Raw genomic sequence first — 14,880 nt, 5'->3', positions numbered from 1 at the left:
GCTCGAAGGTTTAACCCTTAGGGCAGTGAAAGCGAAGGAAGTTTGTCTCAGCTTCACTCATGGCCCACACAAAGAATCCAACGCTGCCGCTGCAGTCTGACCAGCAGCTCTCCTCAATCCCGGCTCACATCCCGGAGGCAGCTGCTCCTCACCCAGCACCACAGGTGTGATCCGCCACTGAAAGCAGCTGCACGAGGCCTCAGCCAGCAGTGCCACATCACCCCATTGAACTGCAGAATCCCCCCAGCCGCTTGGTGCCTCTTAGTTCGGACCTCCAGTGCTCCATCTCCCCAGAGGCATTTTGCTACACCAGTTCAGGATTTCCCTGGATGTGGTGGGGCCACTGACAGCACTGCAAAAGGGATGAGCATTTTCCTTACGCTGAGTTAAACCAGCCTAAAACTGTAACACCTATAAAGCCAGTGCCTACAATCACATCTCCTCTCAGGACTCTGGGCTAGCTTGTAACTGATAGCTGTAATATCAGTATGGATGTCAGAAATACCCCTTATCACTATTCCAGTTCTCACTAAAGCAGCCCCATTTCTTGTTTGGAATAGGATTTTTTTCCCCTCTACAATGCAGGTTTAAAGCTCTTAGAAAATGCTTTTTGTTTTGACAATGATGACACTGCTGTCCAGTGCCCTCATAGGGAACTGCTGCCTAAATGGCTGCAAATGGCCCCGTTATCCCTCCACAGGCAACAAGTTGGAGATCTGGGTGACACTGCCAGCATGAAGTGACCTCAGGTCATGTCATCTTGTAGTAGTGGAGCCTGACCTACTATTGCCAACCATCAAGCTGAGCTCCTACTACCAGCATGCTGCCGTGATGGAGCTCACGGGGGACCATACGCAGAGAACAGCGAGGTTTCAACAACAAGAATCAGAACAGCCTGTGTGGAAAAGGCCCACAATGATCGTCCAGTTTCAACCCCCTGCTATGTGCAGGGCCGCCAACCACCAGCCCAGGCTGCCCAGAGCCACATCCAGCCTTGAATGCCTGCACGGATGGGGCATCCACAGCCTCCTTGGGCAACCTGTTCCAGTGAATTCCATCTGCTTTCCACCTTGGATCCAGAGAAACGCAAAGCCCTTCAGCGCCAAAACTCGGTGCCATCAGCTCATGTAGATGGCAGCACCCAACTGCAAAGAAAACCAAACTCAGCTCTCCTACGTGTTCTGCATCAGTCTTCGAAGAGCGTCTTCCTTCTGTTTGAAACAGAAAGCGGGGACGTAAACCAGCGCAAAGAAAGGAATCCCTCAGGATATTAAGCCACTTAACTAAGTATTAAAACCTCTGCAATTATTAGTTTATTAGTATCATCCAGGATCCAGATGTTCAATATTTCTCCTGAAGAAGTTATACATAAATGCAAATTGAAATAAGAATCTGAAAGTCAAAATCGTATAACAAAACAATACTCCAGCACAAAAGCGTGTAAAATTACAAGAATGCTTTTTTTTTTTTTTTGCTTTTTTTTCCTTTTTTCTTTTTTTTCTTATTTTTTTCTCTTTTTTTTCGCTCCTTTTAAACACTGGCACTTAAAAGAGAACCATAATTTGATAAGCACAGAGTTGCCGAATTGTCCCCCCGGACTGGTCAGCAGGTGCGTGTGAGAACGGTTACGGTTGCCAGCACTTGGAAGTTGGACTAAATATGCAGGGGAATAATAAAACCAACCCCATCGACCCTCGGGTTTTGGTTCTGGAAGAGAACTGCACTGGACCAAATTAGACGGTGTTGGTATACCATAAACATTTCACTTTTTAATGCAAAATTTAATAAAATGTACTTTTCCATACAGCTATATTTAACTTAAAAATGGGCAGACATCGAGTGCGGTATAAAACCTAACAGGAAAAATACATCTTATCTCATTTTCAATTTGAGACAATATACAGCTTTGTTTCAAGGGCTAAAACTAGAATTTCAAGAATACAAATATGAATTTACATAGATTTAACAAATAATAATGGTACCATTTATAGAAATCTTAGAAAGAAAGATCATTTCTCGTGGGCCGTTTTGCTACCAGGAGAGTTTCATGGTATAAAGCCCGCGGCCATCGCCAGACCCGTCACCAAAAAATAAGGCGGCCACTTCCCGCTCTGAGCTCCACACACCGTAGGTACGGACACCTCTCGCCAGTGCTGGGATTTACACATCCGACCTCCGTTACATGGCAACGGGGTCACACCTGTAAATGTCTCCACCCCGGCTGGACTTACACCCCCTTCCTATGGGTCCTCCCAGGACAAAACGTAACGTCCGCTCCCTCCCCCTCCCCCCTACCCAGAAGTATTTCATCTCCGTTAAATTGAACTCTATACTTCTCAACTCTCCAAGACTGGTAAATTCATGCAACAGAATATTACGCTTCACAAACTTCTGAACGAGTATCGCTTTGATGAGATTGGTTTCTTTTGTTTCCAGTTACGGACAAATATTCTTTCATCGCACGCCTATAGATTTCTCTTCTTACCCTATCATGAATATGCAGGGTATGTAGATCAAAGCTGTGTTTATCAGCTGGATATATGAAAGATGAAAACTGTAATATTCACGTGATCCCAAACGGGCATTCAATAAAGCAAAAGATGAGTTCCCCTCAAAAATAAAAAGAGAGAGAGAGAGAAGAGAAAAAGAAGACGTATGATTTTCCAGGGCACCTATTAAAGGACAACAATACTAATAAAAAAAATTGTATTTACTTAGAAGCATTCAGAATGTCAACAAAACAGCTGCAACTTGCTTTTTTTTTTTCCTTTTTGCAATTACAGAGTGGTATTCAATTAACAGAACGACAATTATTTTTATGATGCATCAGAGACAACTGAAGATGAGAAATGAACTACATCCCCAAATAGGACTAATTTGTGCTGTGCACCAACAAGAACCTGCTTTAAAACTCCCATGCCAATTTACAACCCCCACACTGTACCAGGCAAGGTTAGTGGCCATTGAAATACCACTAAGGACAGGGCTATCTAAAGACACATTCGGTAGTGTGTTAACTATACAAAAAAAGAGACACTGTACAGTTTAAAAACAAATCTTACACAGCCTTACATTTCATTGTTTGTTTGTTTGTTTTTTTCTTTAAAAGGAGTGAGTTGTGTACAGGGGGGTTAAATGCTTTATAGACAAGAAAGAAATTGCTCTAAAAGAGACTTATTCATCATCATCATCATCTTCCTCCTCCTCATCTTCCTCTTCTTCATCATCTTCCTCATCTTCCTCCCACCATCATCTTCCTCATCTTCCNAGTCTTCTTCATCATCATCATCATCTTCCTCCTCATCTTCTTCATCATCTTCATCATCTTCATCATCTTCCTCTTCATCTTCATCTTCCTCTTCTCAGCCTTGGCAACTACTTTTTTGCCCGCATCAACCTTCCCTTTGGCCCGGTATGCAGCAATATCCTTGGAGGAGAAAAGCAGGAAGAATCTCTTAAAGTTTAACAGCTCAACAGCTCCGAGCAACTTCCAAATGACATTCATGAAACCGGAGCTACCCAGGCATCTGCACCGGGCAGGACCAAGAGCTGTGGCTTCAGTTACAACAAGGTGAACAGAGCCCAACAGTAGAAAAACGAGGGAACAGAAGCCTCTAACACAGAAACAATACTCACACGAGCAGCCATTCACTGCTTACGGCTGTTGAGGAATCCCCACTGTCAGGCTTTTAATGAGGGGTAAGAAGAGCTGCTGCCTCGGAGGAAAGAGGCACAGCTGAACCCATTTCCCCATAAGGAAATGAAGTAGGGAGACCTCTTAAGGTCCCTTCCCAGCCCTATCTTCCATGTCAGCTAAGGAAAAGCACACAGAAGTACTTACCCGATGCACAAAATTATAATTAGCCACCCAAAACACACTAAGATGATACGACGTAAGATCTGCAATGTTATGCCTCAGCAAAGAGCAATCACACAGAATTCTGCTTGACTGAAGTTTACAAAATAAAAGGTATAGGAACTTTGATTAAAGGGTAGACAGTGCCACCTTCTGCATGCAATAAATTTATTCCAGCAGTTTATAAGGCACAAAATTCAGTTCCTGTTATAGGAAGTCAAAACTGTACATGGAAGACCAAGACAGAAAAACAGTCAGTCTCCCCAACTTTAAGCTAAAATCAAAGGGACACAACAGAATTGATCTACAGGACTCTCAAGTGTATCAGCTAGAGGGAAAAGTGAGCGACTTTGTGCAGACGGTCCCAATCTTCCAACGTTCCCCATTCCATCACCGTTACACCACTAATCTCACACTCCCTTCCAACTTAGCAGTAAGTTCGGAGAAGAGATGATACCCACTAAGCAAAAGGCAAACAGTGAGGTACTGAGATTCCTGCACCTTAAAAACCCATTTGTATACACAAGAAATGAAGACAACACAACAAAAATGAAGGCGTCTCGGACTAAAGACTCATGATTGTGCCACGTGTAAAGTTCCTTAGGCTCTGTCAGCACTGGATGTAAAATCTACTCAGCATGCTGACAGCTAGAAGCTGCATCAGAAGGACAACGCAGGAAGCCTTCTATACCTCCAACCCCTCTCCAGCATGTGACTGATAAGCTCTCACAGGGGCCACCTTGTTCACTATCACGCTACGGTCCTGAAGTGGTTTTCATGGCCAGCAGGAGATGCGCCCAGCCTGAGGCCGTGGCACACACACAGATACCTCGGTGACTGTGAGACTCCCTATGTGACACACAGCAGCTATTGCTGAGTGCTGACCCACTGCAAAGCATCAGCACAGATGCTGGCAGCACACCCCTTCCCCACTTGGTTTCCTCACCTTAGGATGGGAATCTGCCTCACAAATAAAGGACATACATAGCACTGCTCTGTGCGTGCAACATGCCACTGCTGCTCCCATCATGATGATGGGGTTTAGCTTGAGTAATCAATCAATTGCATGATATACTGCTTTGTATGTATTATTATCTGTTAATTACTGGAAAAGAGGTGGATGCAAAGTAATTAGAGGAAAAAGCACATGTAGCACTAGCGCCTTACAAGTGTTCTGACACCAACCCAGTAACAAACTAAAAACAGCATCTAGGTATTTCCATCATTTTAACACTCAGGGATACATAACCCCTCTAAAACAAGAGAAACATTTTATTCTTTACTGATGTTACTTAATACTACCCCTTAACTCAGATGCTGCTGTGACCTATTGTTTTAATAACAATACACACACGATGGTATCTATTAAACCATCATCGACGGCCCTGAGTTACAGATGAATGAAAAACAAAGAGAACTCCAATCCTGTGTTATAATCATGTACTTTATACCCCTTTGAGTGACACTACCCTGAAAGCAGGACATTTGTCATCAGTACACCATCGTGAGCAACATCAAATATTAGGGTACACGAGAATGGAAAAGCGTCTAAACTGAGGTTTGTTCTCCCCAAACCACCTCCATAAATGCCAGTGTTACCTTCTCATACTTCTCCTTCAGCTTAGCAGCCTTATTGTTATAAGGCTGCTTTTCACCATCGCTGAGGTTGTTCCACATCTCACCAAGCTTCTTTGCTACGTCCCCAATGGACAGCCCAGGATGTTCTCCTTTGATTTTGGGACGAAACTCAGAGCAAAACAAGAAAAAAGCCGAACTACAGACACACAGAAAACAAAACAAAGAAAGCATTTTAATTTTAGACTTTAACCTATTGTAACAACAAGTTTTTTGACCTTATTTACTTTGGAACATCACCTAAAAGCGAAGCAAAGATTGATTACAGTGGAAGATGTTAGAACTAAACAAACTACCTTGAAAACACATACTTGTCTCCAAGTATCTGCACATCTGGTCTCGTTTTTGGCAGGACCCCCATAGAAAACCATTTTATATACCATATGCAGAGCGAGGCCTCCAGAGAATGACTGAGTGGTAACAGGAGAGCATGAAAACAGCAATTGTTTGTTGTTAGAATTAGGATTTCAAGATGACAGCATCAGCCCCAGCAGACTTCTCTGCACCTTTCAGCATTAATTTGTTAGAAACCAAGACACACATATACACAAGATGCGTTCCTACAAAGCATTGGTGTCAAGCAGTAGGTGAACGTGAGCTCAGCAGTCTATCTTCCAGCTAAGATTTTAATTCTCCAAGCAGGTTCTGTGCATAATTATCCCTCTAGCTTGTTTTGCGCACAAGGCTCTGCACCCAAGTGGACTGCCAACTCCAATTCCTGCTCAACCAACAGGTGGTGAGAATGGCGACAAGTATTTTACTACTGTTCTCAATCAGAATGATCCCTTTCTAAAGAAGCTGGAAACATCAGTCAGAACCGCGCCTTGTAGATTTTTGCCTCCGCTTTTACAGGCTGACTTTATTCCAACTTGAAGTGGATCAACATGGAAACAAAAGCCTAATATTCATCATTAAATTCTCAGCCTATCTTAACACCACTGGACAGGAAAACGAAGCCATCCTGCACTTCTGAAGCTCCTAAACTCGGATGTAATGACCATTTTATAATGCGATAGCGCTGAACAATTCAGCCTAGGCAGAAAAGCACTTACGGAGGCCTCTTCGGTGCATTTGGATCCTTGAACTTCTTTTTTGTTTCCCCCTTAGGTGGTACATAGTTTTTCATTTCTTTTTCATAACGAAGCTTGTCCGCCTTTGCCATATCCTCAAACTTCCCTTTCTCCTTAGAAGACATAGTCTGTAAGGCAATTAAAACAACACTATGATTTGAGAGCACATCCAGGTCCGCTCCAAGATTTCAGCTGGGGGAGCTAAAGGTAAGGCAGGACCAATGAATAGTGATCTGCCTCACAAGTGTATTCCTATATACCTAGAAGCTGAACTTTGACACAAATAATTGACAGCTTTGAGTAATGTTTCACGCGGGGCAGTTGCTTAATGTTTTGCACGTGTTTTTTAAGCCATTTCTCCTACCTTCCATCGTTCTGAGCATTTTTTTGAGAACTCTGAGAAGTTCACTGAAGCATCTGGATGTTTCTTCTTGTGCTCCTCACGGCACGTCTGCACAAAGAAGGCGTAGGCAGACATCTTGCCCTTGGGCTTCTTAGGATCACCTTTGCCCATTTTTGAGGATTTTCTGCAGCAAGGCAAGAAAGACACCTTTAAAACTTTTCCTTTCTACAAGCAAAGGCAGGAAGTAAGCCACGAAGAACAGCTGCATTGAACGAGACTTGTTAGAGCAGCGCTCTGAAATCACACAACGAGAAGTAGTTTATTTTCAGGAATATCTAGTGAGGGTTTTTATCAGCCCTGTTTGAGGTAACTTGGCAAATACAACCAATCACAAAACGTGCAGTTCTGGTCTCTGACAAGCAAAAACGCCCCTTGCAAGCAGCCTGTAGTAACTGCTGGCATCAGGGTAACGGGGACCGCACTCCTACTGATAGTGCTGGCTGCAGAGGAACACCTTATACTTAAGGGGGGAAAAAGAATGAGAGCATCCTCTCCTTTGGGTTACTACATTGGTCCTTCGCATAGCTTTCCCACTGCTCTGCCCTTTTGGGGGCTTATTTATGAGACACACGTTATGCTGGGGGCTTATTTACAAGGGACACAATATGTGCTGTATGTTATTGCTCTCCTGTAAGCAGCCCCATGTGAGCATCCAGAACCGCTGCCAGTAAGGCAGGGACGTGAGTGAGGAGTGTGACACTTCCTCGTGGTGCGTTCAGCTGGGCCGGAGGGCACGAGAAACATCGGGCACGGGGCAGCGCTTCTCCTGAGGAAAGTTCTCCATCAGGAATTAGCGGAAAGGGAATAAAAAACACCAACCAAAACAAAGCCCACCCCACGGCGGTGCTTCCTATCGGCACAGAGAGACACAAACACATCGGCGCTTTATTCCGTGACTAAACACGTCCGGTCTGAAGTTTCTCTCAGTAACCCAGAGGCCGCGGCCCGCAGCGGCTCCGGGCCCGGGGCGCTCCGTGAGCCGGGTCGGCCGAGCGCCGCGTTTAAAAGGCGCCTTCCCGCCATTTTGGCCGCGTCCCGGCGGGGGCTGAGGAGCGACCCGGAGCGCGGCCGGGGGCGGGGAGAGGGCGCACAAAAAGCAGCGAGCCCGATGTGAGGGGACGGAGCAAAGTTGGTTTAGCGGGGATGGGGCGGAACGCTGCGGGCGGCCCACGGGGACCGAGCGACCCGCCGCCCTCGGCCCTCAGCGCGGTGAGGGGCTGCGGGCGGAGGAGGTCAGCGCCGCCCGGCTGCTTCCATTTTGTGCGGCGGAGCAACGCGCCGCACACACACACACACACACACACACATATACACATAGACACACACACATAGACACACACACCGCACCGCCGCCCTCCGCACGGCCCAAGGCCGCGGGACCCGCTGAGGGGCGGCGGGGCCGGGCGGGAGGAGGAGGATGATGAGGAGAGGGAGGCGCGGAATGGCCGCTCCGCCGCCGCGCGCACAGAACATGGCTCCTGCCTCCCTTCCTTCCCTTTGTGTGAGCGCGCCCGTACCCTGGCGCACACGCTCAGCCATTGCAGCCGGGGGAAGGCGGGCGGGAAGGGGGGTGGGTGCGGGGGGGGAGATGGAAGTGGGGGGGGGGGGGGGAAAGGCCGGCTGGCTTCCAGCGCCCGCCCGAGCCCCGGCGGAGCGGGCAGAGCCCACCGCGGACCCCCCCAGCAGCCGGCCGAGTTTTCGAGCCCCCCGGGCCGCGGCGCTGCCGGCGGGGGCGAGCGGCGGCGGCCACAAAAAAAAGTTCCCCCGAACTGCGCCCCCGCCCGCCCGAGCTCCTCGCTGCTCCGCCGCCGCTCGCCTTGTTTTCTCGCTCGCGGCTGCCGTCAGCCATGTTACAGCCAGGCGGCTCCGGGGCGAGCGGCACCGCGGCCCGGCCCGGTCCGACGGCACGGCTCGGCACGGCACGGCTCGGCACGGCACAGCACAGCACGGCACAGCACAGCACGGCTTGGCCCGCCTGCCCGCCGCAGCGATGGCTCCGTCGCGGCGCCCTAAGCCGCTTACGGCGGGCACAGCTCAGCACAGCGCAGCACAGCACGGCACAGCACAGCACAGCACGGCACAGCACAGCATAGCATAGCACAGAACAGCACAGCATAGCACGGCACGGCGCAGCCCGCTTCCCCCTCACCCCGGCGGCGTTCCGGCCCCGCGCCCCCCACCCAGCCCCGTTCCTCCCCCCCCACCTCGGCCGCCCGCGCTCCGGCCCCCGCCCCGTTGGAGGCTCGTTCCCCCCGCTCGCATCCCCCCGCCTTTGTGTGCCGTGTCCCCGGCCAACGCTGCCCCGCGGCCCCCCTCGGCCAGGCAGGCGGCTGCGAGGCGAGGCGAGGCGGGCAGCGCCGGCTGCGTGCCCGACCGCGAAGCGCGCCCGGCCGGCCCGGCGGCGCCTACTCACCCGCGTCAGAGTCGGCACGCAGCCCCTCGCTCGGCCCCCAGCCCCACAGACGCCCGCCCGGCCGCTCGCCCCGGCCCCAGCGCTGCCTGGGTCGCCGTGTAGCCCAATGCACCGCAATGGCTGTGAGAGCGGGATCGATACGCAGCCTCCTCACACTCTCGGCGCTGGTAACATTACTCTCAACACAGCCCCGTCCCCATTGGCTGCCGCCAAGCGAGCCGCCGCGCCGATTGGTCCGGGCCCTTCCATTGTCCTGACCAGAGAGCTCCGGCGATTGGGCGCGGGGAAGGACACGTCACTGAGGATTGAAAGGGCGCGCAAATATAAAAGTGAGCGGAGGGAGCGTCCGCACGGTCCTGTGAGGTTGTGTGGTGTTGTAATGGGAACTAACACCGAGCCCGGTGTTCCACACAGCAACCCCTTCCCAGACCTCCATGAATACAGGGTCTTAAGGGAACACTCGGTTATCTACTGCACGTCAGCACCGCCAGGAACAAAGGGATTAAACTACGGTGTTATTTAGGTGTTACTAAGGCATTTAAAGTACTACTTCAAAGCAGCGTGTTTCTAAGTAATAACAGCAAAGTTCCTATTAAATGAAAGCGAAAACAATCTTTTGTTTACTTAAAGATATGATTTGATCCCTCACTGCAGCCTTTCAATACCTGAAGGGAACTTACTCCCAGGAGGGGAGTAAACTCTTGGAAAGGGCTGACAATAGCAGGACACGGGGAAATGGTTTTAAGTTAAAAGAGGGAAGATTTAGGTTGGATGTTAGGGGGAAGTTCTTTACTAGGAGAGTGGTTAGGCCCTGGAACAGGCTGCCCAGGGAGGTTGTGGATGCCCCGTCCTTGGAGGTGTTCAAGGCCAGGTTGGACGGGGCCCTGGGCAACCTGATCTAGTAAAGGTGTATGTTTGGTGGCCCTGCCAGGCAGGGGGTTGGAACTACATGATCCTTGAGGTCCCTTCCAACCCGGGTCATTCTGTGATTCTGTGATATGCTCCCACTTCAAAACACCCAGATCATAACTTAAGACTTCTAGCAAAGCCAAGCAACGACACAGAATCCCAAGGAAGGGAATAGAGACCACACAGACCATCTGGTTGGTTATTTAGGTATTACTAATAACTAAGGTATTATTTAGGTATTAAACTACGGTAACCTCTAAATTAATTAGCTCTTGATCAGATCTTGATCATTACCTCTTGATCAGAGCATGGCTAATGGCACTCAATAGCAGGAATGAGGCACTGTGAAAGGGGAATCCTCAGAGGATCTTGAAGAATCGCAGCCCACTAATGTTAGGCTTCTACAAATATAAAGGGTAGAAATACTGAGAAACTTGTAAAAAGCCCCAAACCCACATCTTCAAGTCATAATTGTACTAGTTAACAGTGCAGCCAGGTCTGAACTCAATCAATCAGCATCCTCTGCTTCCTCTTTCTTTAGATACCAATGTGTTTAATAAGATGCCAGCTGTGCTGCTCTGAGCTCACCGTGGACACTTTCACACCGGGATGGCTCAATTCTCTACTTGTTTGCATCTGCCAGGTGGACCGAATCATTCTCATAGAACCACAGATTCATTGGTTGGAAAGAATGAGTTGGAAACCACTAGGTTCCACCCAAGAAAACTCAGATCTCTCCTGATAGTCTTCCTAAGCAAGTGGGCCATCCATGGTTGATTAATGGCTCCACAGATTGCATGCACTTTTACATGCCTTCCAATGGAAGATTTTAATTCTTTTTCACCTTATTCCCTTAATTACTCCGGAGTCCACTAACTTCTGTTAATGCGGAGTCCACTAACTTCTGTTCTGTTAATGCGGAGTCCACTAGCTTCTGTGCCTGAGCCACGTGCTGCTGCTTGGTTGTGATCACTGCATCCCGGCTTCTTTCCTTCTGTAGCTGATGCTTCTTTTAAGGCACTGCCAGTGAGAAGGCAAACAAGTTCCAAATACTCTATTGCAATTATCAACTGCTTGTCAAGGAGGGGTGGTGCTGTATGGAACTCAAAGACCCTTCCGAACAATCACCCTAATTCTAAAGTTCATTTGCAAATAAATGCTGAAGGAAACATGAAGATAGCAGTCCGGATAGCTGCAATCATGTGAAAATACATCAAGAGTGAGGAACACTTGTGTTCTTGTCTCCAAGAGGGTTGTTTTCTCTCCATCTCTGCTATTCATCTCCTAAGGCCGGTGCATGTTTCTGTACCCCAGTGGGCGGCTTCTGCTGCCCTGGACTACAGAAATAAAAAGAATGTATTAATTAGTTTCAGAATCCAGTTTATATATAGAGATAAAACAACACGGGCTACCTCAGACTTCAAGCACAGAGGCCATCACGTTCTAACATCACAACACAATCAATGTGGAAAAAATGCAAGTAGCTGCACAGGAAGTTTCAAAACCCTTATGAAGTAATTCTGACGTTTTGCAAACTGGGGTACGCTTTAGGAAAAGCCACATGGATTGGATGCTGTATTGCAAGGGAAGAATAAGACCATGTTTTCTACAATACATCAATCTTCAACTACTTTGTTCCTTCACGATATCCCTTGTAGCTAATTACTCCACAACCTGCAGAAAGATTTGCAAGGAGCCTGTATGATGTTTCCATCCATGAGCTTGGATGGAAACATCAGCCATATATTTCTTCACTGTTTCTCAAAACACCCTTTTGTTTTCCGTTTTCTTTATAGAGTTCAGAGAGAGAATCAAGAGAAAGGCCCCTCCAAAGACAGAACCGTTCTTCAAAGCAGCGTGTTTCTAAGTAATAACAGCAAAGTTCCTATTAAATGAAAGNGAATACAGGGTCTTAAGGGAACACTCGGTTATCTACTGCACGTCAGCACCGCCAGGAACAAAGGGATTAAACTACGGTGTTATTTAGGTGTTACTTAGGTATTTAAAGTACTACTTCAAAGCAGCGTGTTTCTAAGTAATAACAGCAAAGTTCCTATTAAATGAAAGTGAAAACAATCTTTTATTTACTTAAAGATATGCTCCCACTTCAAAACACCCAGATCATAACTTAAGACTTCTAGCAAAGCCAAGCAACGACACAGAATCCCAAGGAAGGGAATGGAGACCACAGAGACCATCTGGTTGACAGTAATCAAGAGACAGGTGCAGAGTGGGTACCTGCTTCCTTCCCAGCTCCCCAATGACTTTGTGAGGAGGAAAACTCCAGTCCAGGCCTGAGAAAGACTCTGCCCATCTGTGCTCTGTGGTTGCTGACAGAGGTGAGAAAAGGAACTTGCATCAACCCCATGAGACAAAGGAACACTGCGGGATGGGGCAGCACGCTTCTCATCAGGTTAAGAAGTTACTGTGTAGTGTCACCACCTTCTTCAGCAGCTTCTGCATTCCGTGAGGAACACTGCAGATCCTATGGTGTTTTTGGCTGGAAGGCAAATGGTTTCATAGCTTGCTTTGACAATAAAGAGATTTAGCGTCACCAATGGAACTCTGGATTTAGACCGTCATTTTAGAGCACATCCAGTCATACAGGAGAGTAGGTTGTTCACAGTACACTCAGAAAGAAGCACTACCCGCATTTACCCTCTTCCTGAGGCTGCAGTGCCAGCTCCTAAGCAGCCCATACGAACATAATTCTCTGTTGTCTATTAAATGCAGACTTATAACCAGTATTTTTTTGCCTCCATTCCCTCAGCGTCACTTCTGGAAGAGATTTCCATTCAAAGAAATGAGACGTAGCACATCTGTAAGTAGCAGTAATGCATGGAATGTGCTTTGCTTTACCTTTCTGGCTGGATTTGTTCAGATTGCACAAAGTAATCTGCATATGTTGCCAGGTCTATTTTATTAGTGAGCATTATCTAGAGAACAGGGTTTCACAGGGCCATGTGTCCCTTCTACATGGATGAGTGGTTGGCTATTCTATGAGAGAAGGAGCAGCCAAACCTCAGAAGGCCAAAGGAAAATGGTCTGGGAGAAGCAGCCAGGGAGCAGGGATGGGACCAGCACCACTGCAGTGATTTCCTCAGCAGGCTTCAGTTGTGAAACAGCTGATTTTTGTTGACATGTGAGCCCTGCAGATAACCCCATCATTTCTACAGCTGATCTTAAATCAGGGTAAGTACTTACACAGTGTTCTCATCCATACAATGGACGACATTTAAGCTTTGGAAGCTTTTTGAGGAATTAATAGATACAAAGTATTCAAGAAAATATATCTCATAGCACAGGTTTACGCCTACACTGTTAAAGTGGGCAAAACAGATGAAGATGCATTAGTTATAGACTTTTCTTCTGATGACCATTATATCACAGTGAAAATGTGTACAGACAACAAACATTTCACAGTGATGGTAATGGAAATTATAAGTCCTTTAGCATCTTATTTAGCATCTTATTATCTTTGATGCTGCCACTGTCATTATGCTTCTACATCAGAGCAGGCAGAATTCAACCAGGCCTAAGGTGATGAGAAATAGCAGAGACCACTTTCCTTCCTGTTCCACTCAGTCCAAAACACTCATAAAGATACGTACCATTGCATCTGGGAATCCTTTAGATGCCCTCGATACTACACGTTAATATTGGAAAGATTCCTTGAACCAGGTACTATTATCTTCTGTATGTTTTGTGAAAATGCACAACAAGCAAATGTAACTCTGACCTGTACCCTGGTCCTTTATACAGAACTCTATCCATTATCTACAACACAGGCTAAACCATCTATTTCTGTACACATAGCAGGCACCTTAACACCAGTACAGTCCCTGATATCGGAAATCCGAGCAGTATTATCTGCACAAGGCAAGGAAATGATGTGAATTTACGGGATGCTGATATCCAGAGAAATAGGAGATGCAGTACATAGTGCATCCACAGTCATGTATGGACCCACACTGAGTATAAGCAGTTACAGGAGCTGCTAGAAATATTAGCTTACAGCTTTAAAAACACGGAACCTGCATAGTCTGACAGAAGAACAGTCTTGCCCTTTGGCTGAATACAGCCAAATATATATGATTGTCACCAAGAAGTATCCATCTCCTCCTTGACAACACAATGCTAGAAAATGAACTGCTTCTCATTTGTACAGAGAACTTCCCCCATCTTCAGCAACTTGCTACCTTCCTAATGAGGTGCAGTGCTCAGGAGAGATTACAAGTAGTACGAAATATCTGAAGCAGTCCTTACAGTGGAGAAAACCATGGTGTTTGGTTACTGTTTTACTGGCATTCTAGGATTCAGAGTGATCGAACACCTATGGCATGCTCTATTATATGCTGTATTACAGCTCTGCAGCACTGCTCATTTCAGCATTTACTGGGTGAGTATAAGCAAGCAGTCACAGGTTACTAAAATCTCTACTGGACAAGCACTCACTGAGTAGCACCTTTAGTAGTATACAACTACTAAAACCCCTCCAAGCTCCACACAGCATCAGGGCTCAGCAGGGGACAACCCCTACCCCAAACTGTCTTGTGCTACCAAAACCTCAGCACTGTCTTCTTGGTGAACATAC

General features: G+C 47.3%; 1 protein-coding gene and 1 long non-coding RNA gene across 2 annotated transcripts in view; both read right to left on the bottom strand.

Annotated features, from left to right (window-relative positions):
* Positions 1 to 1,290: 1,290 nt before the first annotated feature.
* Positions 1,291 to 9,573, bottom strand: HMGB1 (high mobility group box 1). The gene is given in 6 exon segments (XM_015852011.1): positions 1,291 to 3,346; positions 3,349 to 3,427; positions 5,456 to 5,630; positions 6,544 to 6,689; positions 6,926 to 7,088; positions 9,378 to 9,573. Coding segments are annotated over 5 exon segments (756 nt in total). The 5' UTR covers positions 7,076 to 7,088; positions 9,378 to 9,573; the 3' UTR covers positions 1,291 to 3,140.
* A 729-nt stretch (positions 9,574 to 10,302) lies between these two features.
* The window catches only part of LOC107308253, a 32,086-nt gene continuing 27,508 nt past the window's right edge, over positions 10,303 to 14,880 (bottom strand). Inside the window, exon 8 of the long non-coding RNA XR_001552718.2 lies at positions 10,303 to 11,623. This is a non-coding gene — a long non-coding RNA (uncharacterized LOC107308253). The remainder of the gene's footprint in view (positions 11,624 to 14,880) is intronic.

The sequence above is a fragment of the Coturnix japonica genome, chromosome 1, assembly GCF_001577835.2.
Source record: "Coturnix japonica isolate 7356 chromosome 1, Coturnix japonica 2.1, whole genome shotgun sequence".
Taxonomy (NCBI): domain Eukaryota; kingdom Metazoa; phylum Chordata; class Aves; order Galliformes; family Phasianidae; genus Coturnix; species Coturnix japonica.
Note: the sequence above shows the minus strand (reverse complement) of the source record. Positions and strands in the feature narration are given on the sequence as shown.